At 41.6% G+C, this 26,371-nt stretch overlaps 2 protein-coding genes across 2 annotated transcripts; one reads left to right on the top strand and one right to left on the bottom strand.

The window, feature by feature from the left end:
• Nucleotides 1-158: 158 nt before the first annotated feature.
• On the top strand, nucleotides 159-19,781 carry Acsf2 (Acyl-CoA synthetase family member 2). The gene is made up of 14 exons (XM_045744342.2): nucleotides 159-298; nucleotides 3,562-3,742; nucleotides 5,884-6,012; nucleotides 7,165-7,265; nucleotides 7,418-7,537; nucleotides 7,774-7,891; nucleotides 9,644-9,739; nucleotides 12,167-12,315; nucleotides 14,589-14,757; nucleotides 15,637-15,744; nucleotides 16,669-16,817; nucleotides 16,948-17,089; nucleotides 17,523-17,633; nucleotides 19,240-19,781. The coding sequence occupies exons 1-14, from the start codon at nucleotides 216-218 to the stop codon at nucleotides 19,378-19,380; spliced, it is 1,797 nt and encodes a 598-aa protein (XP_045600298.2). The 5' UTR covers nucleotides 159-215; the 3' UTR covers nucleotides 19,381-19,781.
• A 500-nt stretch (nucleotides 19,782-20,281) lies between these two features.
• Nucleotides 20,282-25,720, bottom strand: LOC123759376 (oplophorus-luciferin 2-monooxygenase non-catalytic subunit). Its single transcript, XM_045744343.2, has 4 exons — nucleotides 24,887-25,720; nucleotides 23,841-23,996; nucleotides 21,866-21,967; nucleotides 20,282-20,564 (listed from the first exon to the last, which is right to left on the bottom strand). Exons 1-4 carry the CDS (start codon nucleotides 25,512-25,514, stop codon nucleotides 20,419-20,421), a joined length of 1,032 nt encoding a protein of 343 aa, XP_045600299.1. The 5' UTR covers nucleotides 25,515-25,720; the 3' UTR covers nucleotides 20,282-20,418.
• Nucleotides 25,721-26,371: the final 651 nt, after the last annotated feature.

Below are 26,371 nucleotides of genomic sequence, written 5' to 3'. Positions count from 1 at the left end.
TTCACCAATTAAAATATTAACGTCACCTGTTTGTTTTACATTACTACGTTTGCGCCATTGAACTTTGTGTTCATGGACGCGATCAAAATTCATCACTCTGGCTCGAAAAATAAATGTACTATGAGAAATGAGTATTTGGGACCCTGAGGAGCAGGAAGGTCAGACGGTAAAGGCCGCCGCCAGCTCCCGCAGTTGGCAAGCTACAGTGGTGGGAGATGGTGCTGCGGGCGGTGAGCACCGGGCTACACAGGCTGTCTGCCACACCTAAATACCTCCCTTCACTCAAGTCATGCACGAGGTAAATACATCCAGTACTGTTCTCTATAAACTAAAAGATTAACAGCCTCAACAACGTGTTAGCTACACACACACATGGATGACTTTTTAACACACGTCTGAAAATACAGGAAGGTATAAGGTAATTATCAGAAGAAAACATTAAGCAATTACGACTCTATAGCACTTGGGGTGTAAGGATTTAGGATATGACTAAGGAAAGGAATGGTGACCAACCACTTGGACGGTCGGGGATTGAACGCCGACCTGCATGAAGCGAGACCGTCCAGTCCAAGTGGGCTTATTGTCTACATTTTAACATAAATGTAACATGGATTTAAATTTATAATTTGTTAGATTTCTTGAACATTCTTATTTATGTTAGCTACTCTTTTTTTTTTTTTTAGTATTAAGTGTTAACTCCTCTACCCCTTTTAAGTAATTTGAATGTATAAAAGATATTGTTTTGCCCGAATGAATTGCGTAGCAATGGCTTCATTTGTATGGGGTAACCCCTGTCCCTACTATGGGGGCCATAGTAGGGACATTATTCATGTTCTTTGTAGACACATATTTATGAATAGAAATTATTATTATTATTATTATGAACGTACGCGTCTAGGTAACAGTGCAGTTGCTGTGTACCAATGTTCGTTGACGCGATACCTGGTAAAACATTATGAGCACCACCCACCCCTGTCAACGAGCATGGGCGCCATCCGCCCCTGCCAACTACAGCCAAACCCTCGCCTGGCCACAACACTGGAGTGCTGCTGTTGTTGTTTTAGATTCAGCTACTCAGAGCATAAGTTCCAAGTAGCACGGGCTATGGTGAGCCCGTAGTGGACTTACCTGGCACAGGAGCGGGGCAAGTAGCACGGGCTATGGTTAGCCTCGTGCTACTGGAGTGCGTATGTATATATTTATATACGCGTTTGTGTTGCTCACGTGGCCCCCCCACAGTGAGGTGATTCGATGAAATATCTATGCCCAAGCTTACCACCAAGTGTTGTCGGGTCGTTGGGGATATAGCCTTGGCTACCAATGACTTCTGTACAGTTATGGTGGTAGAGTGGTTAAGGAACCACATACGCCATAGTGCATAGTGCTCCTGGCTGTTTGGGTTTGAATCCTTCTAGGGTGTGGAGTTTTCATTTGCATATATATATATATATATATATATATATATATATATTCAATATTTCTTACGTTTTTCTTCACTGTCGGGGGTAATTGAAAAATTAACTCTCCAAAGTTCATTTTCTCATTTTTTATTTATGGTCTGATGCCTAAAAGCGTTTTGCAAGGACTTCTCGCCTTTTCAAAGACGGGTTTACACATCATTTCATGCTTATATTCGTTTTGGGTGAGGTGATATGACACAAATGTTTTTGGGTGAGGTGATAAAAGCCAGAACACGAATCAATGGGTATATATTGCATATAAGAACATAAGAATCAAAGTAATTACAGAAGGCCTATTGGCCCACATTTTCTCTTGCTGCTTCTATGTTGGTTCGGGGTCTTGAAGTGGGTAGAATATAGTTGTGTGTGTTAATTGGCTGTTGATTACTGGTGTTGACTTTGTGATGTGTAGGCCCTCGCTGATGTCGAATCTCCTGCTATCAGCGAGTAGACATCTGCTCACTATCAGCGAGCAGATGGTGCGAGACCCTCACACTCACGCCACATAGTATACACTTCGTTTCATTATCATTAACAACTATTCTATATTCCCAGTAATATTTGTACCCTAGCCTGAGCCGCATGTGTACAGTCACTCCAAGCATTTCTCCTTTTACCATAAGTGAAATGGGTGTTTTGACTCTCATACATGTAGTGTTGCATGGCTTGACTTCCCTCATACATTATACCTCTCCTCGCCACTTCTGTTTGTGACTGAATATTTCTTAGTTTGCTTTATATTTGTCTCATGCTCATTTAATGTTTTAACAATATGTTGCTGGCATAAAAGGAACTGCCATATTAATACCAGTATCAGTCGTCATTTCACGACCAAAGATCACATTCATTCCAAAAATCTACCACTTACAGACCATTCATATCCGTGCCACCTCTTGAATGGCCTAATCTTCACCAATCAATCCAATACCAGTAAGTGTACATGTCGGGGGTGGACACATGGCATCGTTGCCATCACCCCGAGAGTTTTCTGAAGGTGTAGTCACTGTGGCAACTGCTATTTTAATGTTGAGTGAAGAGGAACCGTTCCAGCTCCTTGATTTTCGGCCTCACGTGAACACCGGAGATACAACTTCATCGTATCCTGGATTTTTCAAAGATCCATTTTAAAAACTAAATGCAACAATTTGTTTCGTGACATCCTGAACACCCGTACATTTATGGAAGGGAAGAGGAAGTCGCCTGGTTGACGGGAGTCGACCATGGTAGCATAGAGTATCTCATCAGCTGAAGTTAAGACAATGATATGAATACTTGGGCGTCTGTAGAGGCCAGATAAGAGCAAACTAAGTCGAGTACTTGTGAGATAATCATCATCTCTATCACAGTGCTTCAGATGAGATGTCTTAATTACCGATAAAGCTTTAGCGTTTCATTTGATGCAGCTAGGTTTGCTTGGTATTTATTAAGTTTGAGTAATTAGTCAGGCTAACATTACTATCATTTAATCACATTTAAAGCACAATTAGTTCAAGAATTGAATCACAACAGTCTAACCTGAGCAATTTACATCTGTGATGAGCCAGATACATATAGATTGATTCACTAATCATGTCCTCCACACCCAATCAATGGGCACCAGCTATGGAAAATTTAGTCATGTACATATACCTCCTACTGAACAGTAACCAAACTTACAATATTTGGCTAAGATTTCTGGTAGTACCTCATTTTAATTGAAATAGTTTCATATTTCTTGAATATTTGAAATAGAATGATCTAAATTGTGATTTTTTTTTTCAAATACAATTACAGTGATGTAAGGTATGTGAATAATTCTGCTGACAGTTTACATTTGGTGAGGTCTACTTCAGCAGGTGGTGCAGACTCCCAGAGGTACGTGTAGCCGAGCCCAAGCCTTAGCAGTGGTAACATTGTAGGAGCCTGCTGACCTTGTTGCATGACCAATATATCGTTGTGTGGGTCTTTCTGCTTCGTAGTATGATAGACGGGAAAACCAGTGTCATTTTCACCATGTCTCAGGTCTTCTAAATGTTGCTGGAGTTCCTGGTATATTGCTGCCATCAGGCTGCTCAAAGTCCGTCCTAGATGGTTATTAACGCAAGATTATTTTGTTATTTAGACAGAAAAGCAGTGGTGGAGGCCTGAGGTTGAGCTACGTGTCACACCCAGGACAATGGCCACTGATGGCCATGTCGGTGGGCCAGCTGGTGGAGCGCGCCCACGACCAGTTCGGTGACCGGGAAGCCGTTGTGTCCATTCACCAAGATAAGAGGAGGACATTTTCACAAATTAAACAAGAGGTGATTTGTTTCGTGTTTGTGTTAAAAACATTAATATGTGCTTATACACTTTGATTTGTTGCAGAAGCCATGGATAAGCGAAGACGAAAAAACGACTTCATTATAAGAAACCTCGCAAAAAATGAAGACAAGAACGATCAGCAAATAGAGAAACAGATCCTCTTCCTTGCCTATCAAAGTATTTCCTGTGTAGGGAGTAAGCCTTAAAGAAATCTGGTAATAACCATTGCAAATTTTGAACACAGGAGGAGGATACTCACTCATGCACACAAACTAAAAGACCTTAAAGAGTATAACTAAATTTGTATTCCTCAGACCTCACAGTATAACAGCAAAACTAACGAGAGTACTAAGAGGCAAACTAAAGGAGTTAAGAAACACAGACCGATAAAGGGGTAATCATGATAGTAAATGGAGATGATGTCCTCATTCAACCCAACCAGGCAAATCTAACCCTATATATCTCGGACGACAAGCAGGCACAAAACAGGGACACACACCCTCATAAATACTGTCCAAGCAGTATCCTCCCCGTGATAGTAGCCTGACGATTTAAATGCGACCTCAGCACACTATATGTTCACTAAAAAAAAAAAAAGGTCACTTGCGGGCTATTCATGCCCGAGCCACCTCTTGGGTGGCATAATCTTCATCAACCAGGCACAAAACCAGAGTGACAATGTACAGAGTGCAAGAACAATCTCTGCCCGCAGGAACGTCAGATGATACTGCTTGAACACAAATGCCAGAAGCCTAGTAAACAAATTTGACGCATTGTATTCGCTGAGGCCAAGAATCGCGATATCATTGTCATCAGTGAAATATGGGGAGGAGAGGACATAACAGAAGGGGAATTCCATCTCCCAGGATACCATCCACCATTCAGAAAGGACAGATAGTATACTCAAAGGATTGTATGCTATATGGTTGGCTGGCTGTATACTATATGGCTGACTGGCTATATACTATACGGCTGGCAGGCTGTATACTATACGGCTGGCTGGCTGGCTGTATAATAAAGCCGCTGTTCATCAAAGGGAACACTTTGTAACATTTAATAATGTTTCATTGTGGAATTGACGGCCATTTACTGAAACAAAATCAGAAGAAAAAATCGATATTTGTTAGTAAATTCAAGAAATGTCAATCAACATCTGTTTCTCCTCCACCTCGAACCTTTGATGCACTTTGGTGTTTTAGAAGCTGGCGTGGCGGTACATGCCTTGAGGGTGTCTTCATGTGGTTCTCAGGATCAATGTCCATGCGGCCCAGTCTCTGACGAGGCCTATAGATTAGATGAAATTATTGAATTTTAATGTATGTAATAAAATAAATCGTATGTGCAGCGAAGAACTTTGCAACGTTTTAATTTTAATTTAATTGTTAATGTTTTTTAACTGTTGTCCCCGGTTAATTTCAAATGCAGGGCATTTTTTTCTTTTACCTGATGTCTCTGTTCACCAGCCCGTTCTCACGATTTGCCACACTGTACAAAATGTAATAGTTTCGCCTAGCCAGAAACTTGCGCACCCAAGCAACTCACCTAAGCTATCTAGTCTGAACACGCCATTATTATGGTGCTATTATTTGCTTAAAATACAATGCATTCTTAATGGATTAGTAAATTCCGTTACATTGCGACGTACTAGTTGAGAGGACGGCGAACTAACAGTAAATAGGTACCCGGGAGTAGAGTTGTTGTGGCTAGCCTCTGGGGAAGGCCAGACGTTGACCTTGGTACAGTCTCCGTCCCACAACAACGGGGAACCATATAAACAAAGGCCTTGAGTATAGAAAACGGATAAAGCCACGGCTTATTTAAACCGAAGACCTGGGGCCAGATTCACGAAGCAGTTACACAAGTACTTACGAACGTGTACATCCTTCCTCAATCTTTTATGATTTTGCTTACATTTATTAAACAGTTTACAAGCATGAAAACTTGCCAATCATCTCTTCTTATTGTTATAAACAGCCTCCTGTTGCTGTGGAGCTCATTAACTGTTTAATAATTGTAAACAAAGCCGCCAAAGATGGAGAAAAGCTGTTCAGGTTCGTAAGTGTTTGCGTAATTTCTTCGTGAATCTAGCCCCTGCTTATTTATTTGCGCTGCTAACTAGCATATAAAAATTTCCTTTCAGATGGAGCGGCTAGCAGCTGGTCTACTAGCCGTGGGTCTTGATCGTGGGGACCGTGTGGGTATCTGGGCACCCAACACATACGAGTGGTACCTGACACAGATGGCTGCTGCCTCGGCTGGTCTGGTGCTGGTGAGTCCTTCCCTGTACCCTACAGTGTCATCACTCTGCTTCACTCCCCCCCCCCCCACCACCCGCTCTAGTTTCTCATCTTTCACAGTCCTCTCTTAATTTACTTTTCTTTCTCAATTTTCTTGTTTTTATCAGCTTCCTTTTTTCCGTTTTCCCAATTTTCTCAGTGTAATACGTGCCTTATTTCGTATATTTATGCATTTATATTTTGGCTTTAAATTCATACTAATCATGACCCCTCCAGATCCCTTTCGCAATCAGACTTCGTGATCTCGACCCCATCCAGATGATATCCTGTAACTCTTTCATCATTACACAGCCTCATAACCTTACATTTGTCAGAATTAAACGGTATCTGCCAGTCTGTTGACTATTTCAAAACTCTATCTAGATAGTTTTGAAGTGATTTTGAATTTTCCGAGTTTATCTTCCGCTCAATTTTCGTATCGTCGGCAAATTTACAGATATTCCTGCTCAATCCTGAATATAAATCATTTATATATAGTATTATAAACAACAAAGGTACCAGAACAGAGCCTTGAGGCACTCCACTTACAACAGTTTCCCATTCTGACTTAACACCATTTATACTAACTCTATGTTTCCTTTGGTATAACCATGCTCTAATCCAACTTAATATATCACCCCCAATACCGTGAGCCTCTATCTTTTTTATCAATCTTTTATGTGGTACTGTATCAAAAGCTTTGCAAAAGTGAAAGTACACAACGTCACAAACCTTTCTACTGTCAAGTGCCTCAATTATGGTGGAGCAGAATGAAAGCAAATTTGTCAAACATGAGTGGCTCTTAGTACCATATTTTGAATCGTTAGAGTTCAAGATGTAGACCAATGACTTTTGCAATTATCGATTCAAGCCATTTTCCCACAATAGACGTTAAGGTAATTGGCCGAAAGTTCGACGTAAGTGATCTATCTTTCTTGAAAATTTGTACCACATTAGCAACCCTTTACGAATCGGGCACTCTGCCTGACTTTCTTTGATATAACTTAAAAAAAATAGGATTTGTCTCTGCTTGCCCTGGAATAAGAACTTTATAATCAAATTTGTTGTTTGACAGAAGCATCTTTCTTGGATTCTCGTATGAAATATTAGTTATTAATCACTGGATATATGATGTGTATCCCTAGGTTAATATCAACCCAGCCTACCGCCCTAATGAGCTGGAGTATTGCCTCAACAAGGTTTCTGTCAAGGCCATTATCTGTGCAGATAAATTCAAAACATCAGAGTAAGTTTACAATTGAGATAATCTTTAGAGTATTTTCTTTACTGAAATATTTGTATTTGATGGATATCGTACTGTTACTGGATAACTAGTTCTCTCCACAGTTATTGTAAGATACTGTGTGATCTTACCTAGTTATCCTCCTCTTTACACAGTTATTATAAGATGCTGTGTGATCTTGCTCCAGAGTTACCAACTTCCGCCAAAGACGACCTCAAAATATCCAGACTGCCTTTCTTGAAGAAAGTGATCATCTGCTCCGAGAGATACTTCAGGTAAGACAGTATTCCCCCTAAGTTCTGTTAGCACTAAGTCTTATCAGACTGTTTATGTTGACATCTGATATTTTTGTGAGACCAGTGATGGAGTTCTTTAAGGTATCAATCACCAGCGAGGATAACATTCCTCATAACATCTCTGCAAGAGACATTGTAGCCAGACAGTATACAGAGATTGTGGATCGCAGAGTCGGAAAGTAATCTGAATTATAGTTACATATCTTTTTACACAGCGGAACCTACAAGTTTGGAGATGTACTGGAGGCTGGTGACAGTTCACACTTGAAGACTCTCCACAACATATCTTCCAAGATCAAGGTCGACGACCCGTTCAACATTCAGTTCACTTCGGTGGGTATTTTTTATATTTCTGCGGATTGGAAGAAAACGCTCACAGAGTGGGACTTAATTTATTTTTATAATAATAAATAATAATTAATTATTTATTGAATACAAATAATTAATAATCATAAGTGATCAAGTAATTGATAATCCTTAAATGAAGAAGCATACTAGCTCATTATAACAAATAAATAGATAATTAAAGGGGATAATTAATTATGGTGACTAATAATGATTAGTGAATAACCATAAATTATTATACTGAAAATATATTACAATCACATATGAATGAATAGGACTGTCAATCGACTTTAATGATTCATTGTCTAAACTTCTTACATGGAAGATTACGTGTAATATATATAAATACACTGTCCATGCTATTGGTCCACTAGTACTAATAATAAGTTTTTTGTCTTTATTTCACCAATTCGAAACACGATTGGTAACGAGTATAAAGTTCCCGTTTCTGACGCTAGAGGGCCAGGCTCAGACCGTCCAGTGTTAGGACCGGTCACCATGCATGGTCGAGAGCGTGCGTCCTCATATGTTTATTGTTGTTGTGGCCAAGCAACCCAGGCTCTGGGTGTGTGTTCCCTCTACACGCTGGCCTGATCACACCACACTGGATAAAGGCGTATCTGAAGGACAGACAGCAAAGAGTCACTGGTCAGAGAGGAGGTTTCAAGTTGGAGGACTGTAACAAGTGGGGTCCCACAAGACTGTCCTGGGACTGCTGCTGTTCCTAATTTATGCTAACGACCTACTCCAAGGGAGTGAGCTTGAACATAAGAACATCAAAATCAAGGAAACTGCATAAGGCCTTTTGACCCGTATGTGGCAACTCCTATTTATATCCACCCAGACTCATTCATATATATATGTCTGACCTACGTTTGAAACAATCAAGGAACCCTACAATTATTAAGAACATAATAGTTTGGGCGGTCAATGTTTTGTAGATATCAGTGTGGTTAAGGTGAGTGACTGGAAGTCCCTTAATCGCGGGTTAGTTACCTCAAAGCTCCAGTTGATTTTCCCAATCCTTAACTGTTCATCCCCTTTTACCCATAGAGCAACCACGGGGACCTGGTTCTTAATCGACCGGCGGGTCGTGTTCCAGGAAGAACTATATAGGGTAAGGCTTACCACGAGCCATGGAAAGGGGAGGTCTCGGCCTGCTAACACAAGTCTGAAGTTTTCTGCTTCAGTAGTCACCTGTGTGTTGGTTTGTGAAGAACACATCAACATCACACTGGCATGATATATCAGTGAGAAAATCATTTGGGGTAATGAGGTAACTTGAACCACCGTTCTGGCGATTCCCAGACACCTGCCTTAACCCACTCGGCCACGATTGGTGGGTTGTCAGGTGTCTGGGAACCACCAGAACGATGGTTCAAATCGCCTCTATCATTACCCCAAATGATTATCTCATTATGAAGAGCATTGTTCCCCTGATAATAGAAGGAGCAGTGTTACCATGATAATAAAAGAAGTATTCTTACCCTGATAATAGGAGCATTGTTCCCTTGATAATAGGATTAGGAGGATATGTGGGGGTCGGCTCACGTTTGAGAAAGCTGTCACAGAATATCCTGTTATTGTTAAGAAGTCACAGTAGTCGTCCTGTGGAGGAGAAGAGTGTTTAGGCTGAATATAAAGGGCACTTAATATAGACAACAAACATAATTTTGTGATGGAAACATGTGTTTACTGAACCAGTGTTAGCTTAAGCTGCTGCTGTTGTTTTTGTTTCAGGGGACGACGGGGCTGCCCAAGGCCGCCATCCTCACTCACCACATGGTCGTCAACAACGCATTTTCAATTGGCAAACGTTCGGAATATGACAAGATGGTAAGTGTTTTTCTTGCAACTTTTCTCTGTTTTAAAAGGAACATTTTTTTGTTAATACTTTTCTTCGACTGATATTGCCATCACATGTTAAATTATACTCGTCTTCAGTATCTAGACTTTGCATACCTCAAACACAACTCATATTTTGTGCCAACATTTATATATATATATATATATATATATATATATATATATATATATATATATATATATATATATATATATATATATATGTATATAACTTACGCATCTCCGAAGTCAACACCAGCAATCAACAGTCAATTAATGCACAACTATATTCTACCCACCTCAAGACTCCGCTCCAATATAGAAGCATCAAGAAATATGGACCAATAGGCTTTCTACAATCACTTCTATTCAATACCCATTGTTTCGTGTTCTGTCTTGTGTTGATGAAATTAATACCCTATTAATGCCACCTCACCTCATCCACCTCTCTCTCTCTCTCTCTCTCTCTCTCTCTCTCTCTCTCTCTCTCTCTCTCTCTCTCTCTCTCTCTCTCTCTCTCTCTCTCTCTCTCTCTCATATATATATATATATATATATATATATATATATAATGTCGTACCTAGTAGCCAGAACTCACTTCTCAGCCTACTATGCAAGACCCGATTTGCCTAATAAGCCAAGTTTTCATGAATTAATGTTTTTTTGTCTACCTAACCTACCTAACCTAACCTAGCTTTTTTTGGCTACCTAACCTAACCTTACCTATATATATAGGTTAGGTTAGGTTAGGTTAGGTAGGGTTGGTTAGGTTCGGTCATATATCTACGTTAATTTTAACTCCAATAAAAAAAAATTGACCTCATACATAGTGAAAAGGGTAGCTTTATCATTTCATAAGAAAAAAATTATAGTAAATATATTAATTCAGGAAAACTTGGCTTATTAGGCAAATCGGGCCTTGAATAGTAGGCTGAGAAGTGAGTTCTGGCTACTAGGTACGACATTATATATATATATATATATATATATATATATATATATATATATATATATATATATATATATATATATATATATATATATATATATATTATTTTTATAGGAATTTTTTCAAGTACTTTCGTACTATATATATATAAATAGAATCGAGGTGCCCTTCTCCCCCTCCTCCAGGTGTAAGGCACAAATGGATGTTAACAGGATCCTTGCCGGCCACTCGAATAATCCTGAAACCACTTGGGATGTATTATAGAATACACGACACTCTTAGTATTGACACACCTCACTGAGGGACTGACGGGGAAGGAGTACTGGATAATTAAGGGTACTAGGTCACTTGGGGACAAAGGGGACGGTAAGCCCAATATCACTAAGACAGGAACCATTAGTACATACAGGAAAGACACTTGAAAATATTACTTTAACACATAACAGACACTTCCTATGTTCCCCTAACAGAGACAAAGATAAATGAATGGTAAGGTGCTTAGTACAAGAGAGCCGTACTTAATACCGGATGTTCACACGTGACCTTGGGCCAGATTCACGAAAGAACTTACGCAAGTACTTACGAACGTGTACATCTTTCCTCAATCTTTGACGGCTTTGGTTACATTTATTAAACAGTTTATAAGCATGAAAACTTCCCATTCAACTGTTTTTATTGTTATAAACAGCTTTCTAGTGCTTCGGAGCTCATTAGCTGTTTAATAACTGTAAACAAAGCCGCCAAAGATTGAGAAAAGATGTACAGGTTCGTAAGTGCTTGCGTAAGTTCTTTCGTGAATCTGGCCCCTTGAGACGAGGTTCTTCCCTGCAGACCCCAAACACACTCCCATCTTACACCACTTCTCCAACTCTTCTGTCCCTGACTCGATCTCCTGCTCCCCATCTGAACGTGAGGTCTGCGGCTGGCATTTGATTTCGAAGGGTTAATCCCTGTGGATTAGCATGGCAGCATCGTATCTGACGTCACCGTTGACCCGTCCCATGGTTAGCTTCTTCAGGGGTGTGACTTTCCCATTGTCTTGTGCCGACTGTGTGGCACTGCGCCCCTGTGGCTGTTATGCTGTTCCTTTTGTCCTACTATGTACTGCTCTCTTGTTACAATATATTGATATAGAATAACATGAACTCTTACAGCGTCCCTCTTAGTCACATTTCTAAGTTAATACGTAATATTGCTAAGTATACCTAAAATTTAATAATTATCTTTGGGGTAGCTTAAAAAGGGCCGTGATTATTCACTAATAAAGACATTTGGCTATTGTGACCAGATATTGATAGATGTGCAGGCGATGAGTCACAATAACGTGGCTAAAATATGTTGACCAGACCACACACACTAGAAGGTAAAGGGACGACGACGTTTTAGTCCGTCCTGGACCATTCTCAAGTCGATTGTGTGAGGGCTTGTCTTCTGGTTGATGTGAACAACATGATGTTGGTGTGTTGCAGGCCCACCGCGTATGTGTACCTGTGCCACTGTACCACTGCTTCGGCTGTGTGGCCGGTACACTGGGGGGGCTCCATTTCGGCGCCACCTGCGTCATGCCCAGTGAAGGCTTTGACCCCGAGGCTTGTATTCAGACCATTCAGGATGAGAGGTTAGTTTACCCTACAAGTTCATGTGCAGTTTTTTTGTATTTCTTAATAGTATTTAATCTTAGTTTATGCATTTAGTTATATATTTTCTGATCCGATTAAAAAATTGATTTGATTGTACTTATAATGAATAATAATAATTTATGAATAATACTTTATTCATAAAAATATACATACAAAGAACAAATATACATGCAAGGTATACACGAAGGGACAGTGTCAAGACCACTACTTCGCAGTGTTTCTGGCAAAACTTAGAATAATTCACATCAAAATTATTCATAGGTATAATATGGTAAATAATTCATACTAAATGAGAAGTCAGCTAACGAGGACAGGGCATACGCTGCGACATTATAGTCTGTAATTTCTGCAAAAGTACCAATGTATTATTTAACATATTAACACCAAGGATATACAAAGGTGCATTTTAGTAAAGCCGCCACAACGCTACGCGTTTCGGACATAACATAGAATAAATGCTTCATTCACTGGACATTCAGATATTTATTAACTCCATTTAAGAATTTTTACCTGTTCTTTGTACATTTTCTTTGTCTTTACCTTGCCTTCAAAACTGGTTCTCATCTTCCTCGATCCTTCCTTCTTCGTAAGCCTGTTCTTGAATCTCATCCCTTAGATTTCCGCACTCATCTCTGCCTTCCCTATAACGATCTCTTCTCTCTCCGAACTTCAAATTCAAATTAAAAAAATCTGAATCTGAAAAAAACTTCAGTCTGCCCTGGCCCTCTGCAGTTCTACGGCAGCGGGCTCGGATGACATTCATTATGAGATGCTTCGCCATCTCCCTCCTTGCACGTCTCGGTATCTACCGAGTCTGTATAACTAGGTCTGGGAGTCGTCGTCAGCCCCTGAGGACTGGCTGGATGCCGTTGTACTCCCTGTTCAGAAAACGGGGTCTCTCAGGACATCCCCTCAGAACTTCCGCCCTATTGCCCTCACGAGTTGTGTCTGCAAACTCTTTGAACGTATGGTTAATGTTTGTCTGATGTGGTCCTTGGAACATCATCACCACCTGTCTCCTTCTCACTTTGTTTTTTTTCAAGTGCCGCAGCACTACTGATGTCCTGGTGAACTTGGAGATCTATATTCGTGCTGCTTTTGCTGCGAAGACCTCCGTTGTTGCTGTCCTTTTTGACCTGGAAAAGGCTTACGACACCACCTGGCGATACCATATCCTGTCCCAACTTCGTTCTTTTGGCCTTCGTGGTAATCTCCCTCTCTTCCTCCAAAGTCCTTTAATCCAGTCCATCCAGTGGTCGTCGAGATTCAACATTGGCTGTTTCTTATCTCCAGTAGATTTAAAACAGTTGAGTTTTGCTGGGTTCCCAGCCATATTGGTGTCTCTTTAAATGAGCGTGCCGACGCTGCAGCTAAGGAAGCTGTCCACACTTGTCCCATCTCCCATAAAAGTATTCCTTATTCCGACTTTTACGCAGTTATTCATTCCTTCATCCGTGCCCGTTGGCAGGGGTTGTTGGTCTTCTGTTACTGGTAACAAACTGCATACTATTAAGAGTAGTGTGTCCCTGTGGCCTTCCTCCTTCCACAGTAACCGGCAGTGTGAAACGGCTCCTTCAAGGTTGCGTAATGGCCATTCGCGCTTAACTCATGGACACTTAATGGAGCACCATCCTGCTCCTTATTGTTCTAACTGCATTGTCCCTCTTACAGTTGTGCATATCCTTGTTGAATGTCCTGACTTCCAGGACGAGCGTGTGTCTTGCTTTCCGACCGTCCCCCGTGGTCACTTGTCCCTCGATAGAATTCTTGGTGAATCGGATACATTTGATATCGTTCGCCTTATGCACTTCTGTTCTCATATTGGAATCCTCGGTAATATTTAGCGCCCTCTGATTATTCCGCACATTTGATAGTGCTACATAGCGTTCCCAGCTTGGTGCCTTCTTTGATAATTACTTACTTTGCCTTCAAAATATACTAGTAAATATGTGGACTCGGCAGCTGGTTAAATTTATGTAATGTTGATCATGCATTATATGTTCTGTACATATAATAGGAAGGTAAGAAGGTACCTTCAGTAGGGAACATCCAGTGTATAGGTTCAAGTCCTCATCAAGGCCTTTGTAAATTTGTTCAATGATAATAATAATATTAATAATAAATAATAATATATATATATATGTATGGGTAACCCCAGTTATTCGTGGGACAATGCTTTTTGTTGACATTATCATGTTTCAATTGAAGATCAACTTTGACCAAGGTTAAGACGCATATTGTGTGTTGACAGGATCACGTCTTGCTATGGCACCCCGACCATGTTCGTTGACATCCTCAACGCTCAACACAAGAAGCCCCGAGACGTAAGCTCCTTATCGACCGGAGTAATGGCAGGAGCGCCGTGTCCTCAGGAACTGGTGACGGCTCTCATGAATGATCTCAATATGAAGGACTTTTTGGTAATAACTTTATGTGAATCACTTTTAGTTTCTTTTAGGATTATGCTATAGGACGAGATATTTGCCTTGGAGTGTTGTAGCTGTGGTAGCCAGAATGTTAGACATTAAGAATTGGCTAATGGAATAATGCACAGAAACATATAGCAAATGAGGACTGGAAGAATATAAGTGAGAAGGTATGGGCGTGTACGGCAGGCAGCTGTGTTGTGAGGTTAAGGCAGATGGACCAGTATGGTGCCTTTAATGCAGTAGTGGGGCCATAAAGTGAAGACGTGGCGAGTGCAAGAAGTGCCAAGATGACACTCCCTGGGAGAGCAGCCGAAGTCACAGGCTGGATGCCCACTACACACACACACACACACGTACGTACATACATATGTTTGAGGCTTATCTGAGAAGATGCTCAGGGCAGTGAATGGAATCAATTCATGAAATGTGAATAGAATGGAATCACCAGTTCATGATGCACGCCTCGGGTCCGGGTACACAGGCTTGCGGCGTAGGGTAAAGTCACTCAGCTTCCGACTATAGCCATATAGTGACCTGCTACTGGTCATTATGGCTATAGTGATGATTGGTGTGAAGCAGTGAGGTCCACGCAAATTCATCATGTAGCTTAAGGGACTAACTAGATGAGTGTTGTAGTGAAGGCTCTGTGTGAGGGCTCTTACACTGAAGTGACCAAGACGGTCAGGGAATGCCTGATTGAGTCACCTTGCACAAAACACAGGGGAATAAAAAAGGATCTTCCCTATGTAAGCTATATGTTCCTCATTAAAAATGATTTTCAGGTACCTCTTAGGTAATATTTATGCAAGGTAACAATAACGCGGTAAAATTGGCCAGGCAAGTATTACATTTGTTGGTGTTGGTGGACAGGTGATGTACGGCATGACGGAAACCAGCCCCGTCACCTTCCAGTGCTACCCGTCAGACCCGCCGGAGTTGAGGTCCTCTACGATTGGTTACCCCACGGACCACATCGAGGTAGGCAGCTCTCTCAACCTAACTCACTGTATCACTTCATTATTGCTGAGCAGTAATCACTTTTAACACTAAACATATTGAATAAGTCTGATGGTATAACCCTTGACCCACTTCTTACAAGATGTGTAATTTACCTGAGGGGCCACTAACACTCGTGGCCTCGACGAGGACAGGAAGCAAGCGGCTTGTCGAAGGTCTCTCCATTTGCCTTGTAAATATGACACGTGCAGCAGGTAAAGCTTGCCAACCCACACCTTTGACCACACGCTGATCTTTAAACTTAAAACATAAAATGCCCACCAACTCTAGGGTGTTAAGGAAGGGGGGATGCTACAATGGCTGACGTGGTGTTCACACACGTCATGCACACGTCGAGGTGACCAACTTATACGACTGGGTGTAATATTGGTTGAGGCCGTAGTCTCCATTCCGTTCTCACTCACTCACTCTTTCCATGAAAAGTAAATATATTTGTTTTCTTCTTAACTGCTTCAGTCTGACTAATAGACACTTTTCCTACTCAATGATGGGTACACTACCCCCCACAGGATGGGTATGGATCCACTATCCCCCAACAGGATGGTACACTACCCCTACAGAATGAGAATGATGGTCCATAATGAACTAAACTGACTCCCAGTCCCCCATGTGATCTTGATAAAGGTCACACGGGTACACTACCCCCATCCCGGAGAGGTAGTGGATCTCTCTGCTCTGGCACAGGGCTCCTGAAGGGCGTCCGGGAACTCTTGAACATTGTGTAACACTTTTGGTAGTTGTCTTGCTTCCTAAGGTGCTGCAAATGTCTTATGATGACTCGATTTCCGTATCATTATTTTCTCGTTAAATACATGAGTATTTATGAACGTGTTGCCAATAAAGTCGCCCCTTTGGGCAAAATTTAATTTAAAAAAATACTAACAGGTGAAGGTAGCTGACGAAGATGGCCAGGTAGTCCCAGTGGGAGAGTCCGGGGAGCTCTGCATCAGAGGCTACTGTAATTTCTTAGGCTACTGGGAAGACCCGGAGAAAACCGCCGAGATCATGGGTGTTGACAGATGGCTCAAAACCGGGTAAGTGTTGTCAGTTGCTATGGCAGCGTGCACGTGGTTGGCTAGGGCAGTGGACATGTTGTCTATTATTTGTTGACAAGAATTTTGTAGCATTAGAAGCAGACGGTAATGGTGTATTATTGGTTGACAGGGATCTGGCCGTTCTTCAACCGGACGGTTACTGTCGCATCATCGGCCGCATCAAGGACATGATCATTCGCGGGGGAGAGAACATCTACCCGGCGGAGGTGGAGAACTTCCTCTTGAGTCACCCCTCCATTATTGAGGCTCAGGTGAGTACGCTCCATATCCTGCCATATCACGTGCCACTACACGAGGTGTCAAGTAGCTCACCATCACTACCATAGTATCAACTACCATACGCCCAGTGTATGATAGTAGCCGTGTCTTATCCTAGACCAGAGCTGAATAAATGGCGTTGAGACTGGCTTGACTCCTGGATGGGGCTGTCACACTTCCCTGACCCTCTACTCAAACGGCCGCTTTGTGTTGGTACAAAACAAATTTCTGGACAGTGTTCCTTACCACTATTGAACAATTTTGTCTGCAAAACTGATCACATTTCAATTATAGTATGTATTTTAAGACATGATTATATTGCTTTTTATAATTTGTCATATCTCATGTGTTGGTGTTTCCCCAGAGGCCCTTTGTCTTCCTTGCGGGCCTTCTCGACATGTAAACAACTCAATGTTTGTGATTCAGGTGTTTGGTGTTCCGGACGCCAGGATGGGGGAAGAGGTGGCTGCTTGGATCCGCAGAGGTGACGATGCTCAGCTAGATGAAACTATTCTCAGAGAATGGTGCAAAGGCAAGGTAGGTGTAGAGGCAGTATGTTGTAATGTTGCTGGGACCGCCATAAAATACTCAAATTGTACTTTTTACTACCGAGATTAGAGCTATCTTATAATATACAAACGGAAGACTGCAAGATATGGTCCCAAACCTGCACGTTGAAATTACAGCATGCCAGAATGAGAAATTTACCTAAATTTACCTGAAGGCCACTATCTCTATATGCCTTACAGCTCCCCTCTTCCCCTGATTATTTTTGAGGATTTTTTTTCCAGCTGAGTTTTGAATTGGAGAAGTCTGTTGGCATTTATGGCTGTGGCGGGTAGGCGGTTTCATGGGTTTATAACCCTATAGGTGAAAATCATCTGTTTTCTATTCTATATTGTGGCTTGTTGAGCCTGAAACCGTTCTTCCTTGTTTGTGTCACAGTGGAACTTTAAATGAAGTGGTCTTTATTAATATCGTCCAACCTTTCTGTTTTTAAGATCTCTAGCAGATTAGCCATGTCCAGTCTGGTTTGTTGTGTTTGTTCTGGGGAATTGCAGCACGAGTGCAATGATGAGTGAGGGGAACACAGGCATGAGTAGAGAACTGTGAACATGAGCAGAACGACTTTTCAATCTCATGATGACAACAAGTATAGGAAATATTGCTGTAACGACAGTAGAAGCTTTCTAGGGAACTTGGCAAGATTCTGCCAGAGTTACGATCGTGCAGGCTGTGATGGGTATGTGGCTGTGCTGCTACTCAAGCAGCCTCGTAGACCAGGCAGTCACCAAGAAAGGCTGGCCCCAGATCAGGCTGCGATAGTATAGGAACTATCAATATCATCTCCAGATTATGGCTTCAACTGTGCACAAATAATATCCTATTGAAACTTTGAATATATTGATATCAAAACAGTTATATAACTGTTATCTTGTATTACTAATAAGTACAGTATATGCTTTCCCAAATACGTTATGGGATTTCAGGGGATACCACAAATTATACAGTGGTATAATTTCAGGGGTTACAAGTCCGAAAACGTTTGTCCTGCTGTGGGAACCGAACCCAGGGTCTTTCAGTTGCGACCCGGTTGCACTGACCCCTACGCTTTTTAACTAGAAGATTTCAATGGGGTATTTCAACACGGGACAGAAATGAGCTGAAGAATACCTCCATCACAAGTGACAATGAAGGAAGGTAGTGACTTAGTGAAGGACTTATATAAATCAGCGTCGTGGATGGGAGCGAAGGACCAACATGTTGGCGTTACCGTTGACGCCGCACTTACTTCCTGAGCGGCCCAGAAGCAGCAGAGTTGGTTATAGAGGTCTCAGGCCATCATGGCCAGGATACCCAGAACAGACACACCTGAATCGTTAAAAAAAAAGAGCATTTCAAAACATGTTGCTAGGATGGTTGTATAATGTTGTTAAGATAATTGGGACAGAGAAGGGGTTAGTCAGATTGAATTATCATTGTTTTAAGACAAAGTAATGTCTGTAAGTCAAAACTGTTTTCTTTATTCTTTAGAAATCTTGCCATATTTTCATGTTTGGAAACTTTGCCTGGTTGCCACATTGCATAATTTTTAAGCTTAACATTCTCTTAAGTTTGATTACAAAATGTTGATATGTTCCAGATTGCTCACTACAAGATACCTCGCTATATCCTGTTCAAGGAGGAGCTGCCGAGGACTGTGACCGGCAAGATCCAGAAGTTTGTGATGAGAGACGCGACAGTGAAGGAACTAGGACTCGACGTCCCGCCACCGGTGCAGTAATGGGGTCACTTTACACAGTGCACTAACTGTACTATACGCTACAGTATACAAAATGCAGCACTTGTAGACTAATGCTCAAATACAACCATGAAACCAGTTGCATAGATTTTTGGGTAATTATGCACTTGATAAAAATCTATTTACCCACCAATGAATCTGAATCAAACAGGTATATATTTTATTAATGGTTTAGTGACCACTTCATTATATTGAACTCGTGTAAACGAAAATTAATAATATTTTGGAATAAGAAGATCCACTGTTTTGATCCACTGTGTCTTTGAAACGCAAGGTTATTAACTCCTCTATTTGAGAGGAATACTGCTAAGCTCTGCCTTACACATATGTTTTCTGACGATGAATAATTAATGCACAAGATTTAATTAGAAATAATTACAACAGACCTTCTTTCTTTTCCTAAAGAGGTTCATCATCTTTCGAGTGAAAGAATATGTACGAGAAACACTGCTTAGATTATTCGTATAAATATTTTGAGTATATTTTGAAGCTTCAGTGACACCTGCTGAAGGCAAGATTACAGATATAGGCTGATGTTTATGTTCAGAATTGAACACAAACGGAAGGAACATGTGTTCACATCTCGTGGTGAACACAAATACAAGGAACACGTTCACATCACGTGGTGAAGTATGCAGTCAATGTTACCGGCATATTATTTTACTAAAGTGAGTGTAAGTTTCCTTACTTATGCAGGTTGTATTTTTATATTTGCAGGTTGTACTGGCACAACCAGTACCAACAAGGTGTCTGGTACCCCTGCCAGTGCCAGGTGTCTGGATGGTTCTTATCTGTGAATATATGTTAATTATACGACACAAAACAGACTCCTTAAACCCGTCTCTTTAAAAAAATAAATCATTATTCGGGTCAAATAAATACCTTATGAGGCAGTGAATATTTAATGATACCTGCGCTTATCTTAGAGAGCGCCTCTCTTCGAGAAATGCAAAATAAATACTCTAAATAGATGGAGGAGCCGACCGGTGGAGAGGAGTGTTGGTAATGACCAGAGGTACATTAGGAACACATGGTGATGTAGATGGCGGGGTTCAGCTCCTTGACCAGCTCCCCGTCAGCACAGGAGACATCGTCTCCCAGGCGAGTCAGGTACTTGGCCTCCAGCACCAGCCAGGCGATGCTACAGTCACAGGTGAGGGGGTTATCTGTCGAGAAGATGCAGGTGAGGGACGTTACTTATAAGGGAGAGTGTCTGATAGGGAGCTGATATTGTGTGAGGTTATGTAAATAGTAATGAGGTTGCGTCACCTGTCAGGGATACATGAGGTGTCCCTGGCATGAGGGACACCTTATGCCAGTGACACGAAGGGGCTTTCTTATCCGAGAAAATGGACGAATAAAGCTCTAACCTTCCCTAGTGTCAGATCAACTAAACGTCTTTGTTAAAGAATTTTGAAAGAATGAATTTGCTGCAATAACAGATTTGAATACTACACATTTTAGCTCGTGAACAATACCGTAAGAACATGATTCACAGGCATATCAAAATATGAATGTTTATTAATGACGGTAATAAAGAGCATTGTATTCGATTAATATGGAGTAGTGTAGACCTATGGGTGTTGTTTATTTGGAGCTAACTTGACATTGGGTTTGTTTATACAGGTAATATTACATCCGTTATCGTTGGCGGCAGTGAGGTGTGCCAGCAGTGAGGTGAGCCAGCACACTGCCAGCTGGCACAGCTCACATCACCCGCTCAATACCCTGGGACCTTACACACTAGGGACCTCACACTCCATGGACCCTATTGCTATAGGTTTATATTGGCATTTCTACTATGGATACTACTGTTAGTACTACTATTTAAACTGCTACAGGTACTACCACAATAGTTTCTACTACTTCTGCATCGGGTACTATTAGTTTAATAATCCGGTTACTGAGAAAATCAGGTAGACGCCATGATAAGTATTCGAACCGGCACACGGGGTACTCCCAAGCATAGGAGTATCCAGTGTGTTGGTTCGAATCCTCATCATGACTTCTACTGATTTTCTCATTAATCGATCATGTTAATGTGACGTGTGTGTGTGTGTGCACCTGTGGTACTGCTGTTTCTCTCCTGGACACTACAATTTCTGCCACTACTTCTCAGTGCAGTTTCTTCTACTGTAAGTATTACTGTTATTAAGAAAGTTTTATTTCTTCGTGAACTTTTGTTATTACTGCCATAGTCATTAATTGTTCGATTATTTTATTATAATTAAATAAGTATTATTTGTTATTGTACAGTAGCAGAGGACTTGTGACTGGTGTTAGCAGGCTTAGAGCCTCCCCACACCACTACAGTACTATAATGCTACTGACACCACTCCGCTGTAATGTTCCTAAACTTATAATATTTACAATTATGACATCATTTAACTGTTGTGTTCCACATTCTGACGAGCAGGAATTGTTGTTGCTGATGTTAGCCGGAAAGAGATACACCGAAGTGACTTACCGGCTGCGTACAGTATGAGGTTGGCATCGAACAGCGACCGCCACACCTCCTCCGCCAGCTCCGTCAGTTCGTTGCTCTGAAGCCAGACGTCGCCAGTCACACCTGACGAAGGAGCAGAGGGACCACTAAGTGCAGGGACAACAACTAGCAGAGGGTACGGACAACCAAGCAGCGCCAAGCCTTCGCTGTGGAGGGAGCTGGAGCAGCCACCAGGTGGAAACATTAATGTGAACATCATACACAAGCCAGGTGACCCTGATCATCTGGGCAACTTTGTCAAACATCTCGTCTGTGAATTATGAATAATTCACATAAAAGAATGTGTTGAATGAGACATTTTGTGGCTACCGAGTTAACACATAAAGAAAGTTTCTAAAATCGGAAACACTTTATAGTTTTATCATAAACATGGAAAGTAAATAGGACGTCCTGAGTAGTGTTCATCAACTCCTACCATAGCATCATTACCCGCAACCCCTACCATGGTACCCTAGCGTTACTTCCTGGTGTAGGGTTCTTCGTGTGGTGGACGGCTCTTCATATCTTATGGGGGATCTACATTGAAAGTTTTCAAGAATGCTGCAGTTCAATACAGAAATTACAGGCACATGGAATAAATGGTATATTAGAATGGATAAAACTATGGTTAAAACACAAAAAACAATGGGTCGTGCTAAACGGGAATGGAATCAGACTGAAGAAATGTGATGAGTAGGGTACCTCGGGGTCCATTTTGGGGCCAACCCTTTTTGTCATATGCATCCATGACATAGATGAAAATATTACAAACCACATCATCAAATTTGCGGATGACACTAAAATGTATGGTAAAGTTGGAAGTGAAAATAATATTGAGGCTTTACAAAGAGATCTACATGAACGCCACAAATGGTCAGAAGACTGGTAAATGCTTTTTAATATCGATAAATGCAAGACCTTGCATGAGGGGTCATAACAATCCACGTCACAACTACCAAATTGATAAATTTACCTTTAAATTTACCTGCTTTACCTTCAGCAGATTGATGAATAAAAGGATCCTAGAGTCAGAATCCATCATTCACTGAAAGTTGCGCAACAAGTGGGAGCGGTAGTGAAAAAGCTACACAAACTAGGAATAATCAAGCATACCTTTACCTTTAAGGAAAATATGGTAATCATTCAGTTGTATAAGTCTGGTGCGCCCCAACTTGGGTCATAGATGCTCCATGCTTGGATACATGAAGAATGGAGACCTCATCTTCAGAAAGACAGCTTCATTGGAGAAAGCTCAACACCGGGCAACAACAATAATTCCAGAACTATATAAACTTTCATACCAGGTCTAACAACACTGCAAACCAGGCATGACAGGGCGGATTTCATCGAAACCGGTAAAATACTGAACAATTTGGTGGATGTTGATCTAGACTTCTTCTTCAAAAGGTCTGATGTAACACAAACAAAGAAGGTTTCAGGCTCAACAAGCCACAATGTAGGACTGAAAACTGGAGATGCTTATTCACCCACAGGGTTATAAACCCATGGTTTATACCCGCTGAAGCCTAAATATCAAAACCCTGATGAATTCTAAAATCCAGCTTGCAAAAATCATCAGAACGAATGGGGGACCTTTCAAGGGCTCCTGTTCCTCGTCGAGGCCACTAGAATGTTAAGTGGCCCTGAGGTAAATTCAGGTAATTCTTTAATTTATGTGAATGTGAAGAACAACAAACTAAGGTTTTCAGTGACTATACTGTTTTAAATGACCAATTAACCAGCATCGATATAAATGGACTATACCAGAACGTTCCCTTACAAGCTATAATTCCCCGACCCTTACTGTGGCACATTGATAGTGTCTGGGGCTCTAGTGATAGAGAACTCGAGTATGATAATGTAGGAACCTTTACCAAGCCCCCGGCTTCCTGGCCCCCCCCCCCCGCCTAGGCCACTACATATGGTGGCCTCCAGGTACATTCTGGTAAAATCTAACCTTGAAGAGCACCAGTTTCGATGTTGCGTATAGAGTTGTCTGAGAGGTGGACGGAGCTACTGGAGGTGCTGAGAGAGATGACCCCCGCCGGCAGAACACTCAGGGTGTTGTTGTCCAGGTAAATTCTCTGAAGAGTATTAATCCCGGTGAACGTTCCTGCGAGAAAAACACGTGTCATATTAAACTATAATGGCTGCCAACCAAGGAACACTTTAGATTAGATTAGATTAATTTTTTTATTCAGGTAAAAGTACATACATTGAAGATGAGTTACAAACATAATGTTGGATTTAAAGATAGAGTTAGTACATATAACACCCAAAGCCACTAATACGCACAACGTTTCTGGCAAGGACACATTACCACATTAATCATTAGCAAGATTACCATGTGGCAAGGACGCTAAATAAATATATTTTGTGCACATAACTTGGACTAGTTTACTTTATTTCAAAATTAAGCTGACATAGATATCATTAATTAAAAATAAAAATAAATTTCAGCTATATCAAGTCCACATAGATGTCTTTTTGAAGACCGAATTGCTGTATGGTCAGTGAAAATTACTCTGGCAGAGGCAAGACTAAATATAACTTAGTTCACCCTCCACCATGCTCTCTCATGCCTGGAGGGTCATCCAGCGGTAACTCATTTATCTCAATGCATGTAACTGCGTGACGCAGTTGGGATCACGTCAGACTGTTATATCCAAGACCATCTCAGACTGACACATACGAAACCAACATAAGGGTGATTTGCTCAAGCTAAGAGTTAAGTTTACACAACAGCCATGGCAAACCTCTACTTGTCCAGAAACGCCAAGCTGAGAGTTGACTTTAACGATTGACAGTGTGTGGACACATCTGGCAGAAATGCACAGCATGAGCTGCTTACGAAAGGAGAACGTTAAGTGAACGTGAGGGAGCAAGTTAAAATTTATAGTACTGGAGTATTAGTTTAGGATATATATAATAACCTCTTAACGTCGTGCTTAGTTACATCGACGCCAGAGTCTTTTTGTTGTGTTCGGCTAAACCTGTACCAACCTGCAGGGACTTCTGGTAGATCGCAGCTCTGCAAGTCAATCTCTCTCAGGTTCGGGAGTTCCTGCAGAGCCGTCGCTTTGATTTCTCCCAGTGGGTTATGTCCGAAGTTTACGTACATCAAGGAGGACGATTTTAAGTCAGGGAAGATCAACAGGTTGTTGCTGTACACGTTTAAGTTTTGTAGTTTAGTGAAGGAATCAATTTCATCGAATGGAAATGAGGTGATGTCATTGTTATGAAGATCTAGCAAGGTGAGGGTCGAGTAGCTATTAGCGAGAGCTTTCTCGTCGATGGTCTGTAGCGCTCCATCGGTGATGCGGATCTGCTGGTAGGTGGTCGGACCCAAGTCTCCGGCCCTCAGTTCTGTGATTCCGTTATTCCCATTGATGTCCAGACGGATAAAGTTAGTGAATGGGAAATTTATACTAAAGATTTCTTTTAGCTCATCTGAACTGCTGACATCTGAGCAGTCCATGTACATGTCCACACTGTTCATTAAGGAACAGACGCAAGGGGCAATGTCGGCCTCTGGCGGACAGGGAATAGCCCGGGAAGAGGGTAGGTCGTCCCCAGCACACAGGGGCAGCACCAGCAGCAGCACCGTCACCCACCTCCTGCTGACCAACATGGTGATAGACCCTTCTGAACCTGCTGATGAAAATCCCAGGAAACTATTTAAGTCTCAAATGGCAGTGCCAGAAGTCGTCTGGATCACACAACGGTCGTAGGAAGAGTGCAGGCTAATACTGAACCCCCTTCTTTGTACTGACCGCACCTCAGTGTCCTGACTTCAGCTGTCAAAAACAGATAGTTGACTGGTGCCCGTGTCAAGAGGTCCAGGAGTATATCAGGACTGTGTACTGTCACCATGAGAACCTTACCACCTGTTCCCCTGATGATGCTTACACTTTTTTACAAAGAAGCGAGCATTGCGTACGTGGCTGTCTTCCTCAAAGCAACCTCCTATGTCCTCACTTGTCTCTCGACCAGAAGGCACAAACACACTTGGAGTCCAGTTGTCATTACAAAGGAGACTGGGCAGTGTAATGGACTGAATAAATAATTCTGTTAGATTAAGGATCTGCCCGAAATGCTGCGCGTACTAGTGGCTTTACAAGATTGTAAATACTATGCTAAATAAATTACAAAATATTCGTTTAACTTGACCAGAACATGTCTTCTCAGTCAAACAACGACGCATAAGGTGCGCAACGCAGGTGGGTCTACTAAAGTAGCTGTGCGAGGGTTGTGCTTCAGCTTTTCAGTCCCGCCTCTCAAAATTCAATCAACTGCTGTACAGGTTCTCACGCCTATAGTGCTCTGTCGGTACTAACGCCTGTAGTGCTTGATGGTGGGTATGGAGAGGGAGAGTGATGATGGGTGTGGAGAGGAATGGAGTGATGGTGGGTGTGGAGAGGGATAGATATGGCAGGATAGAGAGAGATGGCTACTGATGGTGGGGATGGAGAGGGATATAAACATGGT

Source organism: Procambarus clarkii, chromosome 32 (genome assembly GCF_040958095.1).
Source record: "Procambarus clarkii isolate CNS0578487 chromosome 32, FALCON_Pclarkii_2.0, whole genome shotgun sequence".
In the NCBI taxonomy this organism is placed as follows: Eukaryota; Metazoa; Arthropoda; class Malacostraca; order Decapoda; family Cambaridae; genus Procambarus; species Procambarus clarkii.
Note: the sequence above shows the minus strand (reverse complement) of the source record. Positions and strands in the feature narration are given on the sequence as shown.